At 37.0% G+C, this 20,936-nt stretch overlaps 3 protein-coding genes across 3 annotated transcripts in view; 2 read left to right on the forward strand and 1 right to left on the reverse strand.

Annotated features, from left to right (window-relative positions):
- LOC129265448 (thrombospondin-1-like) overlaps positions 1 to 5,093 on the forward strand; it is a 31,262-nt gene extending 26,169 nt beyond the window's left edge. Inside the window, exons 19-21 of the mRNA XM_064102094.1 lie at positions 591 to 688; positions 2,082 to 2,224; positions 2,877 to 5,093. Of these exons, the coding sequence (XP_063958164.1) occupies positions 591 to 688; positions 2,082 to 2,224; positions 2,877 to 2,884 (249 nt within the window). The 3' untranslated portion in view covers positions 2,885 to 5,093. The remainder of the gene's footprint in view (positions 1 to 590; positions 689 to 2,081; positions 2,225 to 2,876) is intronic.
- A 2,401-nt stretch (positions 5,094 to 7,494) lies between these two features.
- On the forward strand, positions 7,495 to 12,003 carry LOC129265958 (lactase-like protein). The gene is made up of 4 exons (XM_054903856.2): positions 7,495 to 7,830; positions 8,520 to 8,994; positions 9,594 to 10,158; positions 10,504 to 12,003. Exons 1-4 carry the CDS (start codon positions 7,583 to 7,585, stop codon positions 10,701 to 10,703), a joined length of 1,488 nt encoding a protein of 495 aa, XP_054759831.2. The 5' UTR covers positions 7,495 to 7,582; the 3' UTR covers positions 10,704 to 12,003.
- A 1,777-nt stretch (positions 12,004 to 13,780) lies between these two features.
- LOC129265957 (lactase/phlorizin hydrolase-like) lies at positions 13,781 to 20,718 on the reverse strand. Its single transcript, XM_054903855.2, has 4 exons — positions 19,230 to 20,718; positions 18,218 to 18,692; positions 17,128 to 17,689; positions 13,781 to 16,332 (listed from the first exon to the last, which is right to left on the reverse strand). Exons 1-4 carry the CDS (start codon positions 19,526 to 19,528, stop codon positions 16,043 to 16,045), a joined length of 1,626 nt encoding a protein of 541 aa, XP_054759830.1. The 5' UTR covers positions 19,529 to 20,718; the 3' UTR covers positions 13,781 to 16,042.
- Positions 20,719 to 20,936: the final 218 nt, after the last annotated feature.

Consider the following 20,936-nt stretch of genomic DNA (forward strand, 5'->3'; position numbering starts at 1 on the left):
ATGAATATTGAATGAAAAGGAAACTAGGACAAACTAGGCGTATTAAATGAGGAACTTCCTTGGTTTAGAGTGACCTATAAGATTACATGGGGAGTGGAGGACATGGAAGAGGGGGCAGGGATAGCGCCCTTAGAAACCAACAGGTTGGTTTGTTGGTGCCTGTCGGGGGTAACTAGGATGGGAGAAGGGGTGCCAAGAAGGGGTCCCTGCCAATTCATAGGGGATTTATAGGGTGTCCAATGTGATCCCATGCAGGATTTAGAGGGTGTTGAAGATTTCCATATCCCCATGGGATTTCTCAAAAGCTTTCTGATCGGATCAATTCAGAAGACAACCACGCAGCAAGCGGAAGGAAGATTGGTTTTTAATGATATTAGGAGATCTGAACAACATGTCATTTAACATTAATGTTATCCAGCTAATTTTTTTCAAACATACAATGATAGGCTATTTCTGCCTATTTTCTCCATATTTTATCAGGATATCAGTAAACTGTTTTTTTCTTCTTAAATGACGTCTTGGTGAATATAAACTTTTATGGATATCCTGTTTAAAGTATTAACAAATCTCATGTTTCTCGCATTTTACAGGTGAAGTTGATTTGGAGTGATCCAAATAAAATTGGATGGAAAGATTTCACTGCTTACAGGTGGACCGTTACACACAGACCCATCGATGGTTTTATGCAGTAAGTAATTCTGTGGTTAATTCAGATATTGTCTTCTCGGCCTCGCCCATTGAGCTACTTTCATTTTATTTAAATATTAAGATTTATGCCAGAACGCAGGCATCCCTCAGTATCTTTCCCACTCACTCGCTGTCTGTGACAGGAGCTCATGTGATAAATATTCTAAATCGGTCTCTCAGAATGTCTCATCGGTATGGTGAAGTAGCTCGAATAAATGTCGAAAGGATACCATATGACAAGAGCAACGGAGACGTGATTCGAATTAGAATAGCAAAAGGAAGGGTATCCCATAACACATCTTAAATTGATCGCGAAAGCCAAGGGGAGTAGATATATTATTAGACACTGCGTTTGGTGAGAAGTATGGCACATTCATTCATGTTTGACAGTGATGGGTGTGATGGTAGTATAAACCCTCGCCAAAGTCCTCGTCAATTGTCACTGGTTGTCACCGAGCGGAACAACCCCCGTCTTCACCTCCTTCCTCTCCCCCTTCCTGTCATCCATGTCTGAGGGATGTTGTTTGCTTCAGACAATAGCTCTATGTGGGACAGGAAAAGCCCAAAGCGACTGGGATGAAAAGACATGGAGACATGGCTTAGCATAACGCTCCAACGCCTGGATTGCCGGATTGCCGTGACGTGAAAATTCTTACGGACTGTGTATGAAACAGAAGTTTAAGATGAATGGCGACAAGTAGTCTAAAATAACTTTATTTCCGGTGCCATAATTCATTATGCTTTAGGGCAGGCGACGTCCATTCACTAATGATTAAAGGCCAATGTCCTCTCGATATTTCTGCACATAATTCATAGATATTTGAGGAGGTTTGTTCTTGTGTCGTCTAAGAAACCATAATTGATAAAAGAGAGAAATAAAGTTACAGTTCTACAATTTATTGTTATTTCTCATTCTTAGTCCAGTGTCAAAATATAATTCTTTCTAAAAAGGGGAGATTGTGAAACGAATTAAAAGCGGGTATTACTTTCCTTTAAACATAATTTTCACATCCCTTAGGTTAGGATCGTTTCTATGTTCATTGGGATGAGACGCATGTCGACAGATGGCGCACTTCTTCTCTGTGAAACGACGTTGATAACAAAAAATCGTGTCTTTGAAAGTTTTGCTTTTGATCCTTCATATTTTCGCCTGCTACAGCATTCAAATAATGTACGTTGTCACCTTCTCGGGTGCCTATGTGTTTTGTTGAAATACAGTTGTTGTCATTTCCATTTACTATTTCTTTTGTTGTAGAATTTGTCTTAAAAAGAATCATCATTGTGTGATTAGAATGTGACTAAAAGTAGTTTTAACGAAGACGATTCATTATGTTACTTTGTTTTTTGATTTTTTATTTATCGAGCGATCTTTTTGTTTTTCTTGTTTGTTGTAGGGTTACAGCGTGGGAAGGTAGTAATGTTTTGGCAGACTCCGGCCCCCTCTACGACTCAACGTTAAGAGGAGGACGATTGGGACTCTACTGCTTCTCTCAGGAAATGGTCTTCTTCTCTGACATGGAATATAGATGTCTATCAGGTAATAAGCTTGCCAAGTATTGTTTTCAATTACAAATTAACATTTTATATAAGCCCCTTGCAGGCATAGCTCGTGTTAGATTTTAAAAGCATAATGCGATCAGAGGATCATATTAAATAGAAGTCATTAATTTCGGTTTTTATGATTTAGTTCATTAATATCAATTTCAATAGAATGTCCAAAATCTGCACTGTAATATCGGTGAGAGACAAAGAAAAAAAAATCCGGATTAAAAGTAAACACGCCTGGCTGTCTTTATTCATTTTTTTGGTCAGACATTACTCATTGTAAATGTTTTAAGGTGAAAATGTGGAAAATGAGTATACTACATGCAACATTAAATCATTACCAGACATGCATGCTCGATGTTACCCAATATTTAGTTAACGAAATTTTATAGTATATCTTTAAAGATGAAATGAAACTTAATCCATTTTTAGTGAAGTTTAAAAAGCCTTTCCAGTAATGACATAAAGTGTTATAAATGTCAGTATTTATTTATGGAATAATGCTCATATTTCTATACCGAATCTGTTATATACTTCATGCATCTAATAGACCTACGTTGCACTTATACAGTCTTATATAACCCATTACCATTTGTCAAAGTAATAATAATAAATGAATTTAAATGGATATCCTTCTCTTTCAGATTACTAAGAATAGAGCGATACATTAAAGCTTGACTTCTACAACAAATCGGAATGTTAACGAGATACTTGATACTTCTCGTGTACAAGGAGTATACGTAAAACGAACTTGTCCCTTCCTTTACAATGAAAATGTATTCATCATCGGAGTTCAATCGCTAGAAAAAAAAAGACGATTATTGAAATGAAGGAGAACATTTACTGGTGTGTGCTAACAGTGAGGGAAGAGCCACCGACAGAGCTGCATATTCAGGGAAGATTTCTTTGAAATAGGGAGACTTGGTGAGCGATCTTGATGGAGAAACACACATAAAGATGAGAGAGATGTCCCGATGTGGTGAAATCATTCAAGAAGCAGTCTATTAAAACACGTCTCATGAGTTTGAAGGAGAAACTATAGGACATGTAGGAGGCGTCTACTATAAAAGATGTGTTGAAGTGAGAATGTGTTTGTAATAAAGCCGTGGAAAATATCATGAATTATGACAAAATGAAATCCTGACCGAATGGAAAACGCGACTTATTTCATTTTTTAATTATTACTTTACAGCATTGTGTATGCCTCTTCATTTCTCACTCGGGTCATCATCACGTGACCGACGTTATGTTATCGATAGAGTGTCACTTGGATTTATTATTATTCAAATACTAATGGTGTATTTTAACTTATGTACAGAATGATTATGCATGGCCTTAGTGAATACTTCGCTTATCTGTAAGTCTGTAACGTCAGCAGTATGACCGACCCAGTGGTCATGTGACACTCCGTTTTCAGAAACAAAATTGTTTCCATAATCAGTTAATATAGTTAGAAAATAAACTCTACTGTGGCTTCCAAGTCAACGAGGATAATATTGATTGTTGTGATTCTATTTGTTTGACTATTTATGGTGTATGTAAGACTAAAAGTAACATAAAGCAAGGCAACTGAATTTATGCAATGATGTGTCTGTGTATTTCGTATGTGTGTGCCAAAGTTGTGACTGTGTCTATGTGATGTTGATGGTGGAATGCGCATGCGTTGTGCTTTTAGTCTGTATAGTAATATGCTTATTTGTACTCTTTTCTAAAATTATGAACGAATAGATTAATCGTTCATTCTACTTTTCGGTACTTTTTCTTAAAATAATGAATGATTGAATATTACTAAACCCTGACCATTGTCAAAATGTGAATTCTCTGCAACTCTAGTCACATTTATATAACCACAATGATTACGTTCTCACTGAAAAAAGGGTCAGTAATCAGTGAAATAATAAATCATTATGTTTCTATGATATTAAAATTCGATATTTAAAAGTTGCCCCAATTCAGATTTAGAAATTTATGAATATTTAAAGGTTGAGAACCTCTTTTGAGATTAATATCGTATCATATGATATCATCAACGCTGTCATATAATACGATTTTGATAATGTCAAATTTCGAATTTTTGTAAATATTTATCATTAAAACTATTAACTTGAGGTAATTTTACAGTTTCTATATTGTGTAAGTAAAACAATTTATCACCAATATGCTACTTATTGTACATACGAAAAAAAATATTGTGTTAATGAATATCGATTATATGATTTCAATGAATAATTTTTTCATTGGTCCTCGTTCTTACATGACATCTATGAATTAAAATAGTTAGATGTGATTTAATGAAGTAAGGTTTTTAAAAGTGTGAGTTTCAAGCTCATCAAATGGGTGAATGTTAAACATTTCTTCAAATGAAAGTGCATTTGACAACACGGATCCATTAAATGCATCGATAATTATAAGTCAACAAAACATTCTTTCCTTATGTTTTCACCATTATGATTATGTTTTCTTGCCAAACATCTTACTAGAAAATTTCTGACATAATATTTTGAGAAGAATATTATATACGTTTATAGAGTGAAAAGATAACATAAAGGTTTTTAAAAATGTTTTCTCTATCTCAAATGATTAGGAAGCAAAGAAGAGATAGAAATGATTATCAACATGATAAATGCAACAGATAAAAGTCGATATTGGAAAATATTAAGAGATACTATAAGAACATGGTTTACAAATTAAACAGTTATGCTGATGAATGACAAAACTTTGTGAAAACTAATTGGAGAATCGATGATTATATGGGAGACCAAAATCACTTGTTTCTATCGATATGGAAAATTTGATGGCAAAAGCGATGTTGAAAATGTTGAAAGATAAATAAATATTTACCTCGGTAAGTTTTAAGTTAATGTTTGTATCATGTAGCTTTATTTCATTACGAGTTGGAGAAAATCTCTAATCACGCAAGGCCGTAAGATTTTTTTTCTAATAACCCTTTTTAAAAGGGGTTCATTTTGCCCCAAATTTTTGTCTCGTGTATACTGCCTTCTTCTAAATTGATCAATTGAAATAGGTTATCATCTACCCCCCCTAAAAATGACTGTTTCCCAAAACGCCCCCTTCCCCTTACCATATAAAGATATTGCGTTTGTTCGAATGAAAGTAAAGGACTTAAAGATAAAGACATACTGTATAGAGGGAGGGAGAGAGAGAGGGAGGGAGGGGGAGAGAGACTAGAAAGGTGAGACGGAGTGAAGGTGAGAAAGAGAAGAGAAATAGATATCGGAAGTGCACTTTGTAAAAAAGGGTGATTTTGTATTTCCTATTAAAACTGCACTAAACATCTTTTTTTTTTAAATGGTTGTAATCAATATGCTGGATTTAGTGAACATTCAGACAAAAAATCATATTTAAAATCTATTTTTTGTAAAAAAAAATTAATTAAAACTGCCCCAAAGCATATCTAAAATGAACAAGTATAGGTTGTAATCGAACTTCTTAGAGTAACATTTAGAACATATAGGATAGAGAAAATATGTATTATTACGAAAAACATGAATCCCCCCTTATTCCTTTGGGTAAAATTATGATTTTTTAAAATTAATTCATGAAAACTTCCGAAAGCCTATATTTTAACAACACAAACGAGGGTTATAACCAAACCTCTATGCTCGGAATGCATTCATAACTAATATTTTTTACGGAAATCATGAACGAACCCCTTGTTATTTTGGTTTCGAAAAAGATTTTTTTTTTTTTTAAGAAATCTGCCCAAGTTTATTATCTAAGTACAAATTCGGTTCGCAATAATCAAATTAGGCTGACGGAGCATTCATAACGGATTTTTTTTCATATTCAAGAAAAACTGGGCTCCTTACTAATTTTGTGTTTAGGCTGAGGGGGCATTCATAACTAAAGAATGAAAGAAAAATGGTTGATATTTTGACGAAAATCATTACTTAACTCCTTGTTCTTTATTTCTTAAAATTATGAAAAACTACCCAAAACCTATTTAGAATAAAAGTTGGTTCGTTATTAACAGTTTAGGCTGAGGGAAAATTCACAACAAAGGAAAGAAAATGGAAACATTATATTTTTACCGATAATCATTAACTAACCCCCTTTTTGGGGTAAAAACGTAAGGAGTATTGAAAATCTAATGAAATTACCTCAACCCCTTTGTAAAACACGTAAAGGTATCATAATCAATCTACGGGCTTAGAAAGCATTCGTTTTAAAATAAAAAAGCAAATCATCAATATTCATGTTTTTGACAAATATCATGAACTAAACTTATTTTGGACAAAAAGCCAGGTTTCGAAAATGTATGAAAAATGCCCAATTCCCCTTTCAGACTGAAAGGGATCGTGATAACATGCTGGGCATGGGAAACGTTCAAAACAAAATATTAAAGAAAATTTAAAAACATTGATATTTTTCGAAAAATCATGAACCCAATCTTTTGTCATTTTGGTCGAAAAAGACTGTTTTAGAAAATTTCATGAAAATAATTATACTCTTAACACTACTTAAAAAGGAACCGTAATAATCTATCGAATCTTGGTGAATATTCACACACACACACACACAAAAAGAATGTAAATCGAAAATTTTTACAATTATAAACTAACCATCAAATATTTTAGGCTTGGGGTCTACAGTGGTGATATCTAAATGTCATGAAAAACAAAGAGTGAAGAAAATTTTATATTTTTGACGAGAATCATCAACTATGCCAATGTGTTTCTGAAGGCGGCATGCAAGCACATACTTGTCATAATGTCGTACTTGAAACGTCACCATTTTTCTTACTTTCTTACAAATGTGGTGTACGTTTTTTTTTCATGTGGATTTCATCATGGACCTACTACTACTGTAGTAGGTCCATGATATCATGAAACTGCCCGAATCTTCCTTGTAACAACAAACAACCTTATTTACATGATGTGGACAGCTTATTTTCACATGGGTGAAGTCTTATTCACGATCATCATTGAGGCAGGGGGGAAGTTAATCCCCCAAGAATGTGTTTTAATGAAACATAAAGTGAGTAAAGTGAGTGCATTCAACATCTGCATTTGATTTTAATAATTTATCCTATACTATCGTTTATACTACACTTTTATTCAAAGTAATATATTGTTTAGTATCAATCTGAATCTGAATAGGTCTGTTTATTCAGACTATTTTCACTCTGCGCGTCTCTATACCTATAAACTTAGTGACGCATGATTCCAAAACCCATTGTGCAATCCCAATATTTAAATAATCAAAATCATCCAGCAGAGAAAGATTTGTAAATACAACTTTGAACTCACTTCAAGCCACTATACTAATAGCTCTGGTGAACACTACATGTATATTCCTCCAATGTTTAGTCGTTTGAAGTAAAGGGACGATGGCTGCCACCGAACCAAGAGACGAATTCGTGTTTCCTGACGTCTTCAACGACCCCGATAGAGATGCCTTCCTCTACGGTACCTTTCCCGAAGGTTTCATCTGGAGTTCAGCAACTGCTTCGTACCAGATTGAAGGAGCTTGGGATGAAGATGGGAAGGGACTCTGTAACTGGGATGTCTTCTCGCACGCCAAGGGCAATGTAAAGAATGGTGATACCGGGGACGTTGCCTGTGATAGCTACCACAAGTAAGTTTGGTCATGGACCTACTATGGTTTGGTTGACTAGCGAACAAGAGTTACTTAACTAGGGTTATTGCATTAATTGTGTGTGGGGGGGGGGGGAGTCAGGATGGCAATTTTAGAAAGAAAAAATAAATAATTTGGCATTCTAAATTATTCTGAATTTAGCTTGATTCTTGAATCATCTCTCTCTACAATCATTACAGTATTATGGGGGCATAGCACAATGCAATAATGATAATGAAAAACCGAAGCAATGGACATGATGGAGGTATACCTGGATGCTGACTTCCATAATAATAATAATAATGATAATAATAATAACGGTATATTTACCCAGGGTATAGCCACTTCAGTTCCGAAAACTGTTCTCCCAGCGGGCCCTGCTATTATTATTACCTAGGCTTTAGCTGAGCTGCCTAGGCGCTCAAGCATTGATGGAATTTCTTCCTACCGGGTACCCATTACCTCACCTGGGTTGAGTGCAGCACAATGTGGATGAGTTTCTTGCCGAAGGAAATTACGCCATGGCTGGGATAACTAGCTAAGTTGAAATAAGATGCATTTCGGGCTGCTGTGGGGATACTAACGATGGCAGACCACCTCTTCCCGTCCTCCCTTAAAAATATGTTTTTATTGTGTCTTTGTATAAAATATGCACCGAATCGTTTCACAATTTTGAACATTTTTGTTAGGTATAAAGAAGATGTTGCTCTGATGAAGGCGATGGGTCTCAAGTACTATCGCTTTTCAATCTCTTGGCCTCGAGTTCTTCCAGATGGTACTCTCAACAACGTCAACGAAGCAGGCATCGCTTACTACAACAACCTGATCGACGAGCTCCATAGAAACGACATCACTCCCATGGTCACGCTCTTTCACTGGGACACACCCCAAACCTTGGAAGACCAGGGTGGGTGGGACAACGTAGACATCATTGACCGTTTCAATGACTACGCCGAGATCTGTTTCCAGAGGTTTGGTGATCGAGTTCCGCTGTGGATCACCTTCAATGAGCCTTGGATCGTGTCGGTTAAAGGATACGGTTTAGGGGAATTCGCTCCTGGGATCAAGGAGATTGGAACGAAAGTGTACAGAGTGTCCCATAATATCATCAAAGCTCACGCTAAAGCCTGGCACACCTATGACGACAAATACAGAAAGGTGCAGGTATGTAGGCCATCGAGAAATATGATTCCAGTCAACCTTTAACATATCTAACTACTAAAATAAACGATAATTTACGTGTTAATTTAGCATTTTATACAAACAGGCATTTTGCTTAGTATGCACGATGTGTTTTGGTTTTTGGGTCAACATGATAGACTGGAAATAATCATGTTACCGGTTAACCTGTTTAGTTTTTTTTTTACTTATTGTAGTTCTAAACTCTCCGACTTGATTTAATTTACTGCAAACACGGTAAAGTGGTCAGGGGCCATGAAAGTGGTATTAATTGTTACGAGAAGTACGTATGGGTGTATACATTGACGAATAAAATCTGCAAATTATAAATGAATGTATATAGGCCTAGCAATAAAATACGAAGCTAATAGAAAAAAAAATCGATAAATTTCCTCTCAACTGACTCTTTGGTAAATTATATTCAATTCAATTTCAATGTAGGTAGGCCTAATGAACACAATTTGAAACGTTTAATATATAAAAAACTTAACACAAAAAAAACTTGCAAATAGCTCATTAATGGAAGTGACAGATGTTTTCCTTTCTATACTAACCCCTTTTTGTTTAAATTGTATTCAATCCAGTGCGGAAAAGTGGGTATAACCCTGAATGGCGACTTCTTTGAACCTTTCGATCGCACTAAGAAAGCCCACGTGTATGCTGCTGAAACCTTCCTCCAATTCTGTTTTGGTTGGTTTGCACATCCAATATTCGTCAACGGTGACTATCCAGAGGTCATGAAGACAAAAATCGCATCAAAGAGCAAATCGCAAGGTCTAGAATCATCCAGGCTCCCAGAATTCAGTGAAGCTGAGAAGGCCTATGTCAAAGGCACAAGTGATTTCTTTGGGCTCAACGCATACACGACGCAATACGCCACGGACTCACAAGATGCGTCGTCGCATCCTCCAAGCTACTGGAATGACGCGGATGTCAAGACCTGGCAAGACGACAAGTGGCCCAAGGCTGGATCTATCTGGTTGAGTGTTGTTCCATGGGGTTTAAGGCGACTTTTGAATTGGGTCCATGACCAGTATCATGTACCTATCTATATCACTGAGAATGGAGTTTCAACCTCAGATGTCTATGAGCTTGATGATCAACCAAGACAGAAGTTCTATCGAGCTTACATCAATGAAGTATTAAAAGGTAGATCATAATTATCAAAGATATTTCTTTCTTTTGTAAGTACTTTGCCATAAAGTTATAATGAATATAAAAAAACTATTATATGTCAATGGCCTATATGAATATTTACAGATGATTTCGATTTCTCTTTTCACAAACATTCAACGTTGATTTTCAATATTTGTAATGGCTGGTTGTCGAGCTACCAAAAAAAAATGGGGAAGCGCGTAGTTATAAACAAAAACTCAATTTCGAAACCAAGAAATCCAGCTCTTTGTAACCTGGCATGTTTATATGAATTCGGAATTGAATGATTTGAAATATTAGTTTTATTAATTTTTTATATTCCATTTTATATTCTTATAGCAATCAAATTAGATGGCGTTGACGTAAGAGGCTACACCGCGTGGTCACTTTTAGACAACTTTGAATGGGCCTCTGGGTACAGTGAAAGGTTTGGACTGCACTACGTCGACTTCAATGATCCAGCTCGACCCCGAACTGCTAAGAAATCAGCTCGTTTATATTCTCAAATCGTCAAAGACAACGGATTTGTAAAAAAATAATTTTGATTGACGTTAAAATATATCATTCCAAAGAATACCAAAACACCAAAGAAATTAATAGTGCCGTAATCATGATAATGATATACGGAAACCCAGTGGCATACCGTTGGTCACGGCATGGGGGGCACCAGCAAAAATTTGAGTCACTTAGCGGGCACGCAAAGCGCGTTCAATATCAATATGTAATGAAACATTTTGATACTCAGATATAAAGAAAGGATATTATAAGCAAATTTGTGTAAAATTTTGTGCAAATTTGAGCTGAAATTTTCGTATACTTTGACCCCAAACAGGGACATTTTAAGGACTGTTTATTAGGAATTTATGAAGAGCATACTTATCTCACCATAGTCAATGCGAGCGCCAAGCTCGTGCTGATTTTTATTAATAGAATGACACCTAAACAGATGAAGAACTTTTGTAGTCATTGTATTTATGAAGATGATACGTGTTTCAATAATCAAATATTGCAAGCGAAGCACGAGCTGATTTTTTTTGATATTCAGACCTGAAGAGGGCCATTCTATAAGGCTTGTTTGTAGGAATTCAGTAAGACCATACGTATTTCGATAGCCAAAATAATGCGAGCGCGAAGCGCCAGCTGAAATTTTTTGATATTCAGACCAGAAAAGGGGACATTTAAGGACTGTGTTTAGAAATTTATGAGGAGCAGACATATCTCACCAATTCAGTAATGCGAAAATAAGCACGGACTGGAAATAATTTGTATTCAGACCTTCAAAGGTTATAAAAAAGAAGTATAAATTATGTCACTACATAAAATAATAAAAGCTCGAAGTGCGAGGAAATTTATTTTGTGCATATAGACTTGAAAACGGGATGTTTTAGTACCAATTAGTTTCCTTGAACAGGATTATATGTCTCAATAAAAAAGACAATGCGAGCACCAGGAATGATGAAGACATATAGGCATTAAGCAAATTATGTTTCATAAAGTTATGAAAAAATACTCATCCCCACTACGTTTCTCTATCTTTCTCCCTCCTTTTCTCCCCCCCCCCCGTTTTTTTTGTCTTGTTTTTTTGTTTGTTTTTTGCCAGCCGATGGCTAAAGGCTTGGTAAATGCTAAAAAAATAAAAATGTGAATTGTTGATTTGACTATCATAAAACGTTCAAATTTTACAAATGTCTGATGACAGCTGGAAATTTTTACTCTGTTGATTCTTTGTGAAAATTTCACTATTCATCTTTACTTTAAGAAAAGCTAGCGTCACTTGTGTTTTTTTAAAGGGTCCTTTGAACCTGCCTTACAATAAAGTGATTGTACATCAGTAAACTGTAAAAAAAATATATACTTTGTATATATATTAATGAAATGTCCAGCCCATTCCACGCGTGATTAATGATTTTACATTAAAAATAATAGAATACGGGTTTTTTTGTCGGAATCCTCACCAATGAAAATTTTCATGTAAAATCGAAAAAAAAAAACGGTCAGTCACAAACACTCATTTGTATTTCATATCATCCACACAATAACAGTTTGAGGACATGCATTTTCACTAATTTAACAGTGACAGACATTTTTTAACTTACCAAGATCTAAGAAAGGCTTTATCAAATTTATAGATCGTTTGAACTCGTGTATGCATACTCCCCCCCCCCTCCATCCAGTCAATGCAGCGATATCAACTTTTTTTTTATCTGTATCTGTCGCTTTCTCTTTATTCTCCCTCCGTTTCTCCTTTCACGTTCTTTCATCTCGCCTCCCTGCCCCCCCCCCGTATTTCAAGCTTGGGCTCTCTTAAGCCCCTTTCACAATTGACGTACGACCTGTTTACGACCACCTGCAACAGTTTTTTCTTGTTGTTGCACGATCGATCCCATGGTGTCTTGCGAGCACTCGCAGTCGTTGTAGACGATCGCACAAACTCGAGGTGGTCGGAGGTGATCGTGACTGGTCGCATCTGAACTTTGAACATGTTCAAAATCCAAACGCGATCAAATACGATTGATTCACTCGCAACAGGTCGTACCATCGGTCGGGCGATCATCGTGTGAGTGTTGTTCAACGTTGTACGACTTGGTGCGAGAGGTGGCACAACTAAGTATAGTCGAATTTAGTCGACTGGAGGTCGTACAACACTTGCACATGTGCTGGAGACCTACAGAGACCAGTCTTGCGACTGGGTGCGATAAAATGAGACTGTTGCAAGACCGATCGAAATTACGGCTTACTACATTCCACTACCGTTGCATTCGCATGTATGCGACCGTTCAGCCCCTTTCACAATTGACGTCCGACCAGTTTACGACTGCCTGCAACAGTTTTTTCTTGTTGTTGCACGATCGATCTCTTGGTGTCTTGCGAGCACTCGCAGTCGTTGTAGACGGTCGCACGAACTCGAGGTGGTCGTGACTGGTCACATCTGAACTTTGAACATGTTCAAAATCCGAACGCGATCAAATACGATCGATTCACTCACATCAGACCGTACCCGGGGTCGTACCATCGGTCGGGCGATCATCGTGCGAGTGTCTTTCAACGTTGTACGACTTGGTGCGAGAGGTGGCACAACTAAGTAGTCGCATTTACTTGACTGGAGGTCGTGCAACACTTGCACATGTGCAAGCGACCTACATGTACAGAGACCTGTCTTGCGACTGGTTGCGATAATAATATGGGCCATAAGACTGTTGCAAGACCGATCGCAACGGCTTACAACATTGCACTACCGTTTCATTCGCATGTATGCGACCGTTCCACTCGCAATCCCTCGTGCAACACTCGCATGTGATCGCACGAGCACAATAAGAGTATATGCGACTTACTCGTGCATCGGGGTTTACTGGTTGTTTTGTTGTACGACAGCTGTTGCAACTGTGAAAGCCTCTGTGCGATCTTATGAGATGACTAGCGATTGATGCCTGTTGCAGCCTGTCGCACGACCAAAAGGTCGCAAATGGTCGTACGTCAATTGTGAAAGGGGCTTTACCCAACCTCTATCCCACTTGTCTGTATATACATGGCTAACGTTGTCGATCTTGTCTACAGCCACTGCCCCTCCCTCTCTTTCTCTCTCATTAAATTCCACGCCATTGACGAAAATCAAAGCTTCATAATCCCATATTTTAATGACTAATTTTCCTTGTTTTCTTCTATGAAGAAAGTATATCGGTTGGTATACAATTTTGTTCTCTTTCATCATTAAGAATAAAAAAGAAAATCTTAGGGCCGTTTCATAAAGCTGTTCGTAAGTTAAGAGCGACTGGTGATCCTTTCTTGTGGTAAATGATATGTTCATTGGTGATTACTTCGCGTGTAAGAGATGTTCACCAGTCGTTCTTAAAGTTGCTCTTAACTTACGAACAGCTTTATGAAAAACCCACCAGAAATCAAAGGAAAATTTTATAAAACTGTCTTGTTTCAAGAAAATGAAATTAAACATTTTCTGGTCATTTTTATAAGTCTTCTTTTTTATATGTCAATACAAGCTAATTGTGTTTACATGTTTTACTTTTCCTCTCTTTTTTACTTTTAATTGCTTGTTTTGAAAAATAGGAGGATCTTGATGTGATGCATTGGCAGCAATTCATTAATTACATTTTTTTCGTCAGCTTTCAAATTTCTGGAGGGACGGTCCCCAAATGAAATTTAAAGAGGACCGTCCCCTATCACCCTGGATCGCCAACCCTGTCGTTAATGAGAATCCTCAAACAAAACTGTGACTGTGAAGAAAAATCAATTTCTGATCGTTTGGACGATTGCAAAATATTTCAGCATACGCTTATTATCAGGCCCTGGGGTCCGTTGCAGAAAGAGTTGCGTTTTTAAACGCAAGTCAAAAAATCAATCGCAAGTTCCAAATGCGCGCTGTTGATTGGTTGAAAATCAAGTTGTGCATGATTTTTAGAGTTTCGATTGATTGCAACTCTTTCTGCAACGGGCCCAGGTGAATGTTTTCACCATTTCAGAACATTAGTGTCTCGAGCAGAGGAGCATTTCATCAACATATTTCATCAACATATTTCATCCGACAAGTTGTCAGATCTACCGACTTTCCTTGGATTTGATTTTGATTGGATGAGATGCATTGAGATGCGTAATTTCCTTCAGCAAGAAACTGATCCACAGTGTGCTGCACTCAACCCAGGTGAGGTAAATGGGTACCGGTAGGAAGTAATTCCTTAAAAAGCTGTGTGCGCTATGAACGCCTAGCTTAGCCGGGTAATATAGGAGCGCCTTGAGCACCTAACAAGGTGGATATGTGCGCAATATAAATACCCTATATTATTATTATTATTATTATTGTTACTATGGTAACTGTCGGATAAAACAGAACTTGTCGGGGAAATCATCCGACAAGTCCTTTAATGAAACGCTCCCAGAACGTACCTTTATGTAGTAATCATTGTTTTTTTTTTTTTGGGGGGGGCGAATGACAGAACAATTATTCAGAATTATCTTGCAAAAAGACCATCTGACTACTAGCATATGCATATACTCTAGTTTCGTTTTCTTTTAGGTTTTGTTTTATTCACTTCTTTCATCTTTAATAATAACGGACAAAATTTACTTTCAGTGTACGAACCTGACAAATATGTTGTTTACATTTAATAAGTATGATTGATATTTGAAATTTTATGTAATATTGTAATAAACATAGTAATGGACAAATTAATGTAACCTCGTATTTATCTTTATTTATTTCAATATGAGCGTGAGGATCATAGGTAAAACGAATGTGGATTTATAAAAAAAAAACATAAGAGGGCGAAAAGTTAGACCTAAGGGGTTGTAAGGGGGGCTGGAGACAAGCCCTTGCTTGAAGTGATGGAAACATGAATTTGCATTAACGTACAACATGTGCCATTTTTACATAAACATGGTAAATAAACCAATCTCTGTTTGATTAGACTCGATAGGCTCGTTGTCCAAACATGAATTATTAATGAATGGGATCTGTTTCTAAAAGAATACACATTATTCAAATACGAAGTCTTATAGGTTCAAATCTAATAGAAATTACAGTCTTTACCTCATATTCTTAATGAAAATAAGAGTTTCTAAATTTTGGCACACTATGGCACACTATGTTGGGTTTCCATTCAACACTGACTCCTTGCCAAACTGCCAAAGGACGGGAGGCAGCCGTGGGATTCGAAAACACAACCTTTTGATTACAAGACAGACGGTAGTCATCACCATTTCACCGCGACGCTTCCACTTATGTGAGGTTTTATGCACTGAAAAGCATTGCTTGTATAATGTGGATACCCCCACTACCGAAAGGGAACAAAAATAGTATAACATATTATATTTAAAAAAAAACTTCATAATTTAAATAGGTGTGTTTAACATGAATAATGCACTAAAATTAAATACTTAAAATGTAGGACGCGAGAACAATGAGACACGTGAAGGCAAGACCGTATGACGTCACAGGATGGGCATTGTTCCCGTCGTCGCTACTTTTGACGAAGCCATTGTTCTTGATGATTTCCGATATGACGCTAACAGATACTTTTGGTATTCGGGTTCGCTCGGGGACGGTGAAGTCGACAAAATGGAGACCAAATCGTTCGTTGTATCCAGCTGCCCATTCGAAATTATCCATTAATGACCATGCGGTGTACCCTTTGACATTTGAACCATCCAGAACAATAGCTGAATGTAGGAATGAAACGAAAATTTATGAGTTGTTTGGAGACAGTTTTAGGAAATTAGGAAAAAAAATAAACTAAAAATATAAAGGGGGCGTGTGTGAGAAAGGGAGAAGAAGAGAAAGAGATAGAGGAGAAAAGGAGATATATCAGGGAATATAAAAATAGAGAGTAGTAGCGAAAGTTATAAACAACAACACAAACAAATAGTGCATTATAAACTTCATGATAGACCTAAGTCTAAATTTGAATTGTTGCATGGTAAGCGCCTACAGTATAGGCCCGTGCGATGATTTCAAGAGCACGACTTAATTTCTGGTGAAACTGTCAAAATGAGTATTGTCAACTATCTTCTCATGCAGATCTGCTTTTATCAAATGAAATTTTTTCAATTATTCAATAGTTTTTGTCAGTTACTAGTGAAAATAATGAACCTCTGGATTTCCTTTACGGAAACTATAAATTATCCATATCACTAACAAGATCTGTCATAGCGCAAAAAATATCTGAATATATGTGGATTTTATGTATGTCCAATAGCATTCCATACTATCAGTTTTTGTAATGTATGACAACCATCCACCTCTATAACATGTATAATGACAACCGAGTGGCTTTTATTTATTCATTAAATTTGATCTTTTTTTTCCCCATATTTTTAACATATATTGTTTATTCAATCTATATTTTATGTCCATATCATTTGTGAATTTCAATAATTTGATTGTTACATTTTACCAGCACTGTGTAAAATATACAATTCAGTCATAGTTTCGTACGATTACCCCATGATCCTTACCTTTTAAAACCTCATTGATGTATGCTCGGTAATATTTCTGTCTAATGACGTCGTTAATCTCATACTTGTCTCCTGTCGAGACGCCATTCTCTGTGACGTAGATAGGTACATTATATTCATCATCAATCCACTTAATGAGCCTGCGGATACCCCATGGAACTATCCTCAACCAGCTAGACCCAGAGCCAGGCCAGAAACCTTCTTGCCAAGTAATGATGTCAGAATCTTTCCAGTAGCTGGGAGGGTTAGATAGGTCTTCTACGTTAGCCACTACTTGGTTGGTCGTGTAGGTATTGATGCCAAAGAAGTCACCAGTGCCTTTGATGTAGTCAATCTCCTCTTGAGTGAATGCAGGTAATCGGGATTCATTCAATCCCTGGGCAGCGCTCTTCTTGGCGATCTTGGTCTTCATAATCTCAGGGTAGTCACCTTTGAAGATTGGATGGGCAAACCAACCAAGGTTGAACTGAAGAGCTCGATCGGATGCATCAAGACTGGTCTGGTTATTCCTGTCCCATGGCTCTGACCAATCAGAGTTCAACGTGATACCTACTTGTCCATTCTGCAAAGTAAAGAACATGATAGAGCGATGGTGTGTGTGTTTAGTTTCAATTAATGATCATACTTGTCACTGGACCCCAAATTATTTTTACTTTAGCTCCTTAGCTGTAAAAACTGCACATAGCCTATACTGAATACAAATTAAGAAATCTAACACACGTATAGCCTGATCTTTTGCAGCATAACACAGTAAATTAGAAACGGATTAGTGGTTGTAATTATTAATAACTTCTTTCAAGGAAAGAACGAATCTCAATAGTAAGCAACCAGTGGGCAGACAACTATTGGTCCTTATGCCACTTGGTAAGGATGGTGAATTGATTGGGCATGAGTTCGCGCACTTTCGTCTTTACGAACCCGGGCCGACGGGAAAGGGGAAATTTCAATCTGCCTATAAAATGTGGGGGGGGGGGGAAATGTCCCTAAGTTTAACCATATAATTGGATGAAAGTGTAAGAATTTATGTGCTTCCTTGTTTGACAAAATAATGATGAAGTTCTTTATTTACTACCTGTTAATATGTAAATACCTGGAAAGGTTTGTAGATGTCGTTGTAGGCATGGTAAGCTGCAGCATGGGACTTGATGATGTTATGAGTGACTCTGTACGGAGTGTATGCGATCTCTGAAAGTCCTGGGGCAAATGCTCCTGTACCATACCCAAACAGAGACACAATCCAAGGTTCATTGAATGTGATCCACAGAGGGACTCGATCCCCGAATCTTTGAAAGCAGAGCTCGGCATAGTTCTTGAAGTGTTGCACGATGCCAGGGTTGTCCCAACCACCGACGTCTTGCAGAGCTTGCGGAAGGTCCCAGTGGTAGAGGGTGATCATTGGCTTGATACCATTCATAGCCAACTCGTCGATCAGGTTCTGATAATAGTTTATACCTGCCTCATTGATGTTGTTGATGGTGCCTTGAGGAAGGATTCGAGACCAAGCAATTGAAAACCGGTAATATTTCAAACCCATGGCAGCCATTAAAGCAACATCTTCCTTGTAGCTGGAGTGAAGAAAAAAAAGTAGGACCAATACTGGCATGATCTTATTTGGAAAAAAAAAAACCGTATTAACCTGGGTGCTATCTTTGAAAAAAATATGATAGATTTAAATTGAACTTAAATTAAGGTTTATTTCAGGTCATATTTAGTAAGTAGACAATTTAAGATCAATCTCAGTTTAAGTTTGTTTTTAATATATCGCAACTGCTAAGACTGGTCTTCTGTATTCCTCTCTTTTTTATTCTAAAACGCGTTTTATTATATGACATGTATGAGTTGTTATCATCAAACCAAAAATTTCAAATTCTAAACATAAATCAAATAGCGGTCTAAGGTTTCCATTCCCCAAAAAGTATACTGATGAAACTGTTACATTAAAAATACAATCATGCCAAAGACATTATTCATTCTTAAATCTAAAGTATTCGGAGCTCACCAACACTTTGACATTTATATGTTGAGTAGGCCACGGATTCTGTCATCCGGAAAAGTGCATCTTATTATTAAGATAACAATAATTAAAGGTAACCATCACTTACTTGTTGTAACTGTCACAAGCTATATCGCCATTATCATTGTGATTAACATGCCCTCCTTCGTGAGTAAAGTTATCCCAGATGCTTTCTCCCTTTCCATTGGCATTCCAACCTCCTTCAATCTGGTAGGCGGATGTTGCCGAACTGAATATGAAATCATCCGGAAAGGTGCCGTAAAGAAAGGCATCTCGGTTTGGATCATTCCAGTCGTTAGGGTACACAAACTCGGGATCATCTCCCATGGTAGTACACAGGCAACCGAGGACCATCGCGACGATGGCCAGTAATTTCAGAACAGCCATTTTGAGATAGAACTTAATTTTACGTCCGCATATGGCAAGAAAGACACTAGATGTCTTCTCGTAGATGAAGCAGCTTGTATTGATGCTCAAATTCTGATGGGGGTTATTATGTCATTTGAGTTTGGTTGTGTAATTGACTATCGGTCTATTTGAATATACTTCTTATCAACTGGCCTAACAAACACAACATTGTTGATAGTGTACCGTGAAAAAACTAGAGTAGTTATGAAACGTTGCTTATTTTCGTTCCCATTTGTATCACTATTCCTAAAAGTTTTTCTTCCATTAATATAAATAATAAACAGAAGCAGATTATTGATAAGGTTGCAGTGAGAGAAAAAAACATATAAATTTGAGATTCATTTTCAGCATTATCAAATGATAAATAGGCTTTAACCTTGATTAGGTTGGGGTTTTCCCCACCCCCTTTCACCTCAGGTCTCGGCCATTGGGCTGGACGATTATGCCGAAAGTCGGCGCTCATGTCGACGAGACATAATACACAAAGTTGACTTCTAAATATTATGTTCATAGTATTATCATTAATTAATATCAAATTCTACCAATTAATACATAAGTTAGATTTTTCGCTAGTCATTTCTTAAAAAATGTTGAGTCTAATGTGATACGTGATAACAGGGAGTTTTCTCCCCGCGACGCATGACGGATTAAAGAACACTGTAAATGTATTAAAAAGGCCCGTCAAATGACAATGAACAGCTGGGTCGTTTTGTCGAAAATTAGTGTACCAGAACAGCAGTTTCGTCCTAACGTTTGGAGCTTACGAATAATTGCAAATGTGTTGTTTGTTCAGAGTCCAGGAGGAAATTGGTGTTTCGATTCACCATTTTTCGACAAAGACTTCTTGGTTGATCTTAGTCATAAAGGGCATTTGACAATACATTTTGTGTGTTCTTGAATTCGTCGTGCGTCGTGAAGTGAAAACTCCTAATTGATTATTACGATCAAGCTTTGAAAGGCCAATGGATGTGGATAAAACGTATTCTCGTAACTTGTTACATTTGAAGGGTTGTCGTCACGATTGCCACTGTATAGTTATTGATGATGTTAGTTTTATATCGGAGATAAAATCAGCCCAAGAATCATTCGGAAGCCATATTTCTCATTTCGCATATTCCCAGACAACATGTTTCAGACGAGGCACGGGGTTTTCTTTTGGTACGACGAATAATTTATATGGCGTACTTTTGTGTCGGGGCGCTGTTACATCAATACGGTACATTGTTGCAATGTACTTATATCGGACATTCTGAAAGATCTTAGCGTCTGAATGATTAAGAAGGAATTTAGCCACTGGCCCCACGATTTTATTTTACTCTGCTATATTTGTGATAAATATTTATGGTTTGCTATGCTTGTGCAAGCCTCTATATTTCATAACTTTGCA

This window comes from Lytechinus pictus, chromosome 7 (assembly GCF_037042905.1).
Source record: "Lytechinus pictus isolate F3 Inbred chromosome 7, Lp3.0, whole genome shotgun sequence".
Lineage (NCBI taxonomy): Eukaryota > Metazoa > Echinodermata > Echinoidea > Temnopleuroida > Toxopneustidae > Lytechinus > Lytechinus pictus.

Bases quoted from the DNA above. Each gene is read 5' to 3' on its own strand.
- LOC129265958 (XM_054903856.2), top strand. From the start codon at position 7,583: ATGGCTGCCACCGAACCAAGAGACGAATTCGTGTTTCCTGACGTCTTC. The intron at 7,831-8,519 runs GTAAGTTTGGTC...CATTTTTGTTAG, and splicing joins GCCTGTGATAGCTACCACAA to GTATAAAGAAGATGTTGCTC. The intron at 8,995-9,593 runs GTATGTAGGCCA...TATTCAATCCAG, and splicing joins ACAAATACAGAAAGGTGCAG to TGCGGAAAAGTGGGTATAAC.
- LOC129265957 (XM_054903855.2), bottom strand. From the start codon at position 19,528: ATGGCTGTTCTGAAATTACTGGCCATCGTCGCGATGGTCCTCGGTTGC. The intron at 18,693-19,229 runs GTAAGTGATGGT...TCTTCACTCCAG, and splicing joins GCTTGTGACAGTTACAACAA to CTACAAGGAAGATGTTGCTT. The intron at 16,333-17,127 runs GTAAGGATCATG...TCCTACATTCAG, and splicing joins CATCAATGAGGTTTTAAAAG to CTATTGTTCTGGATGGTTCA.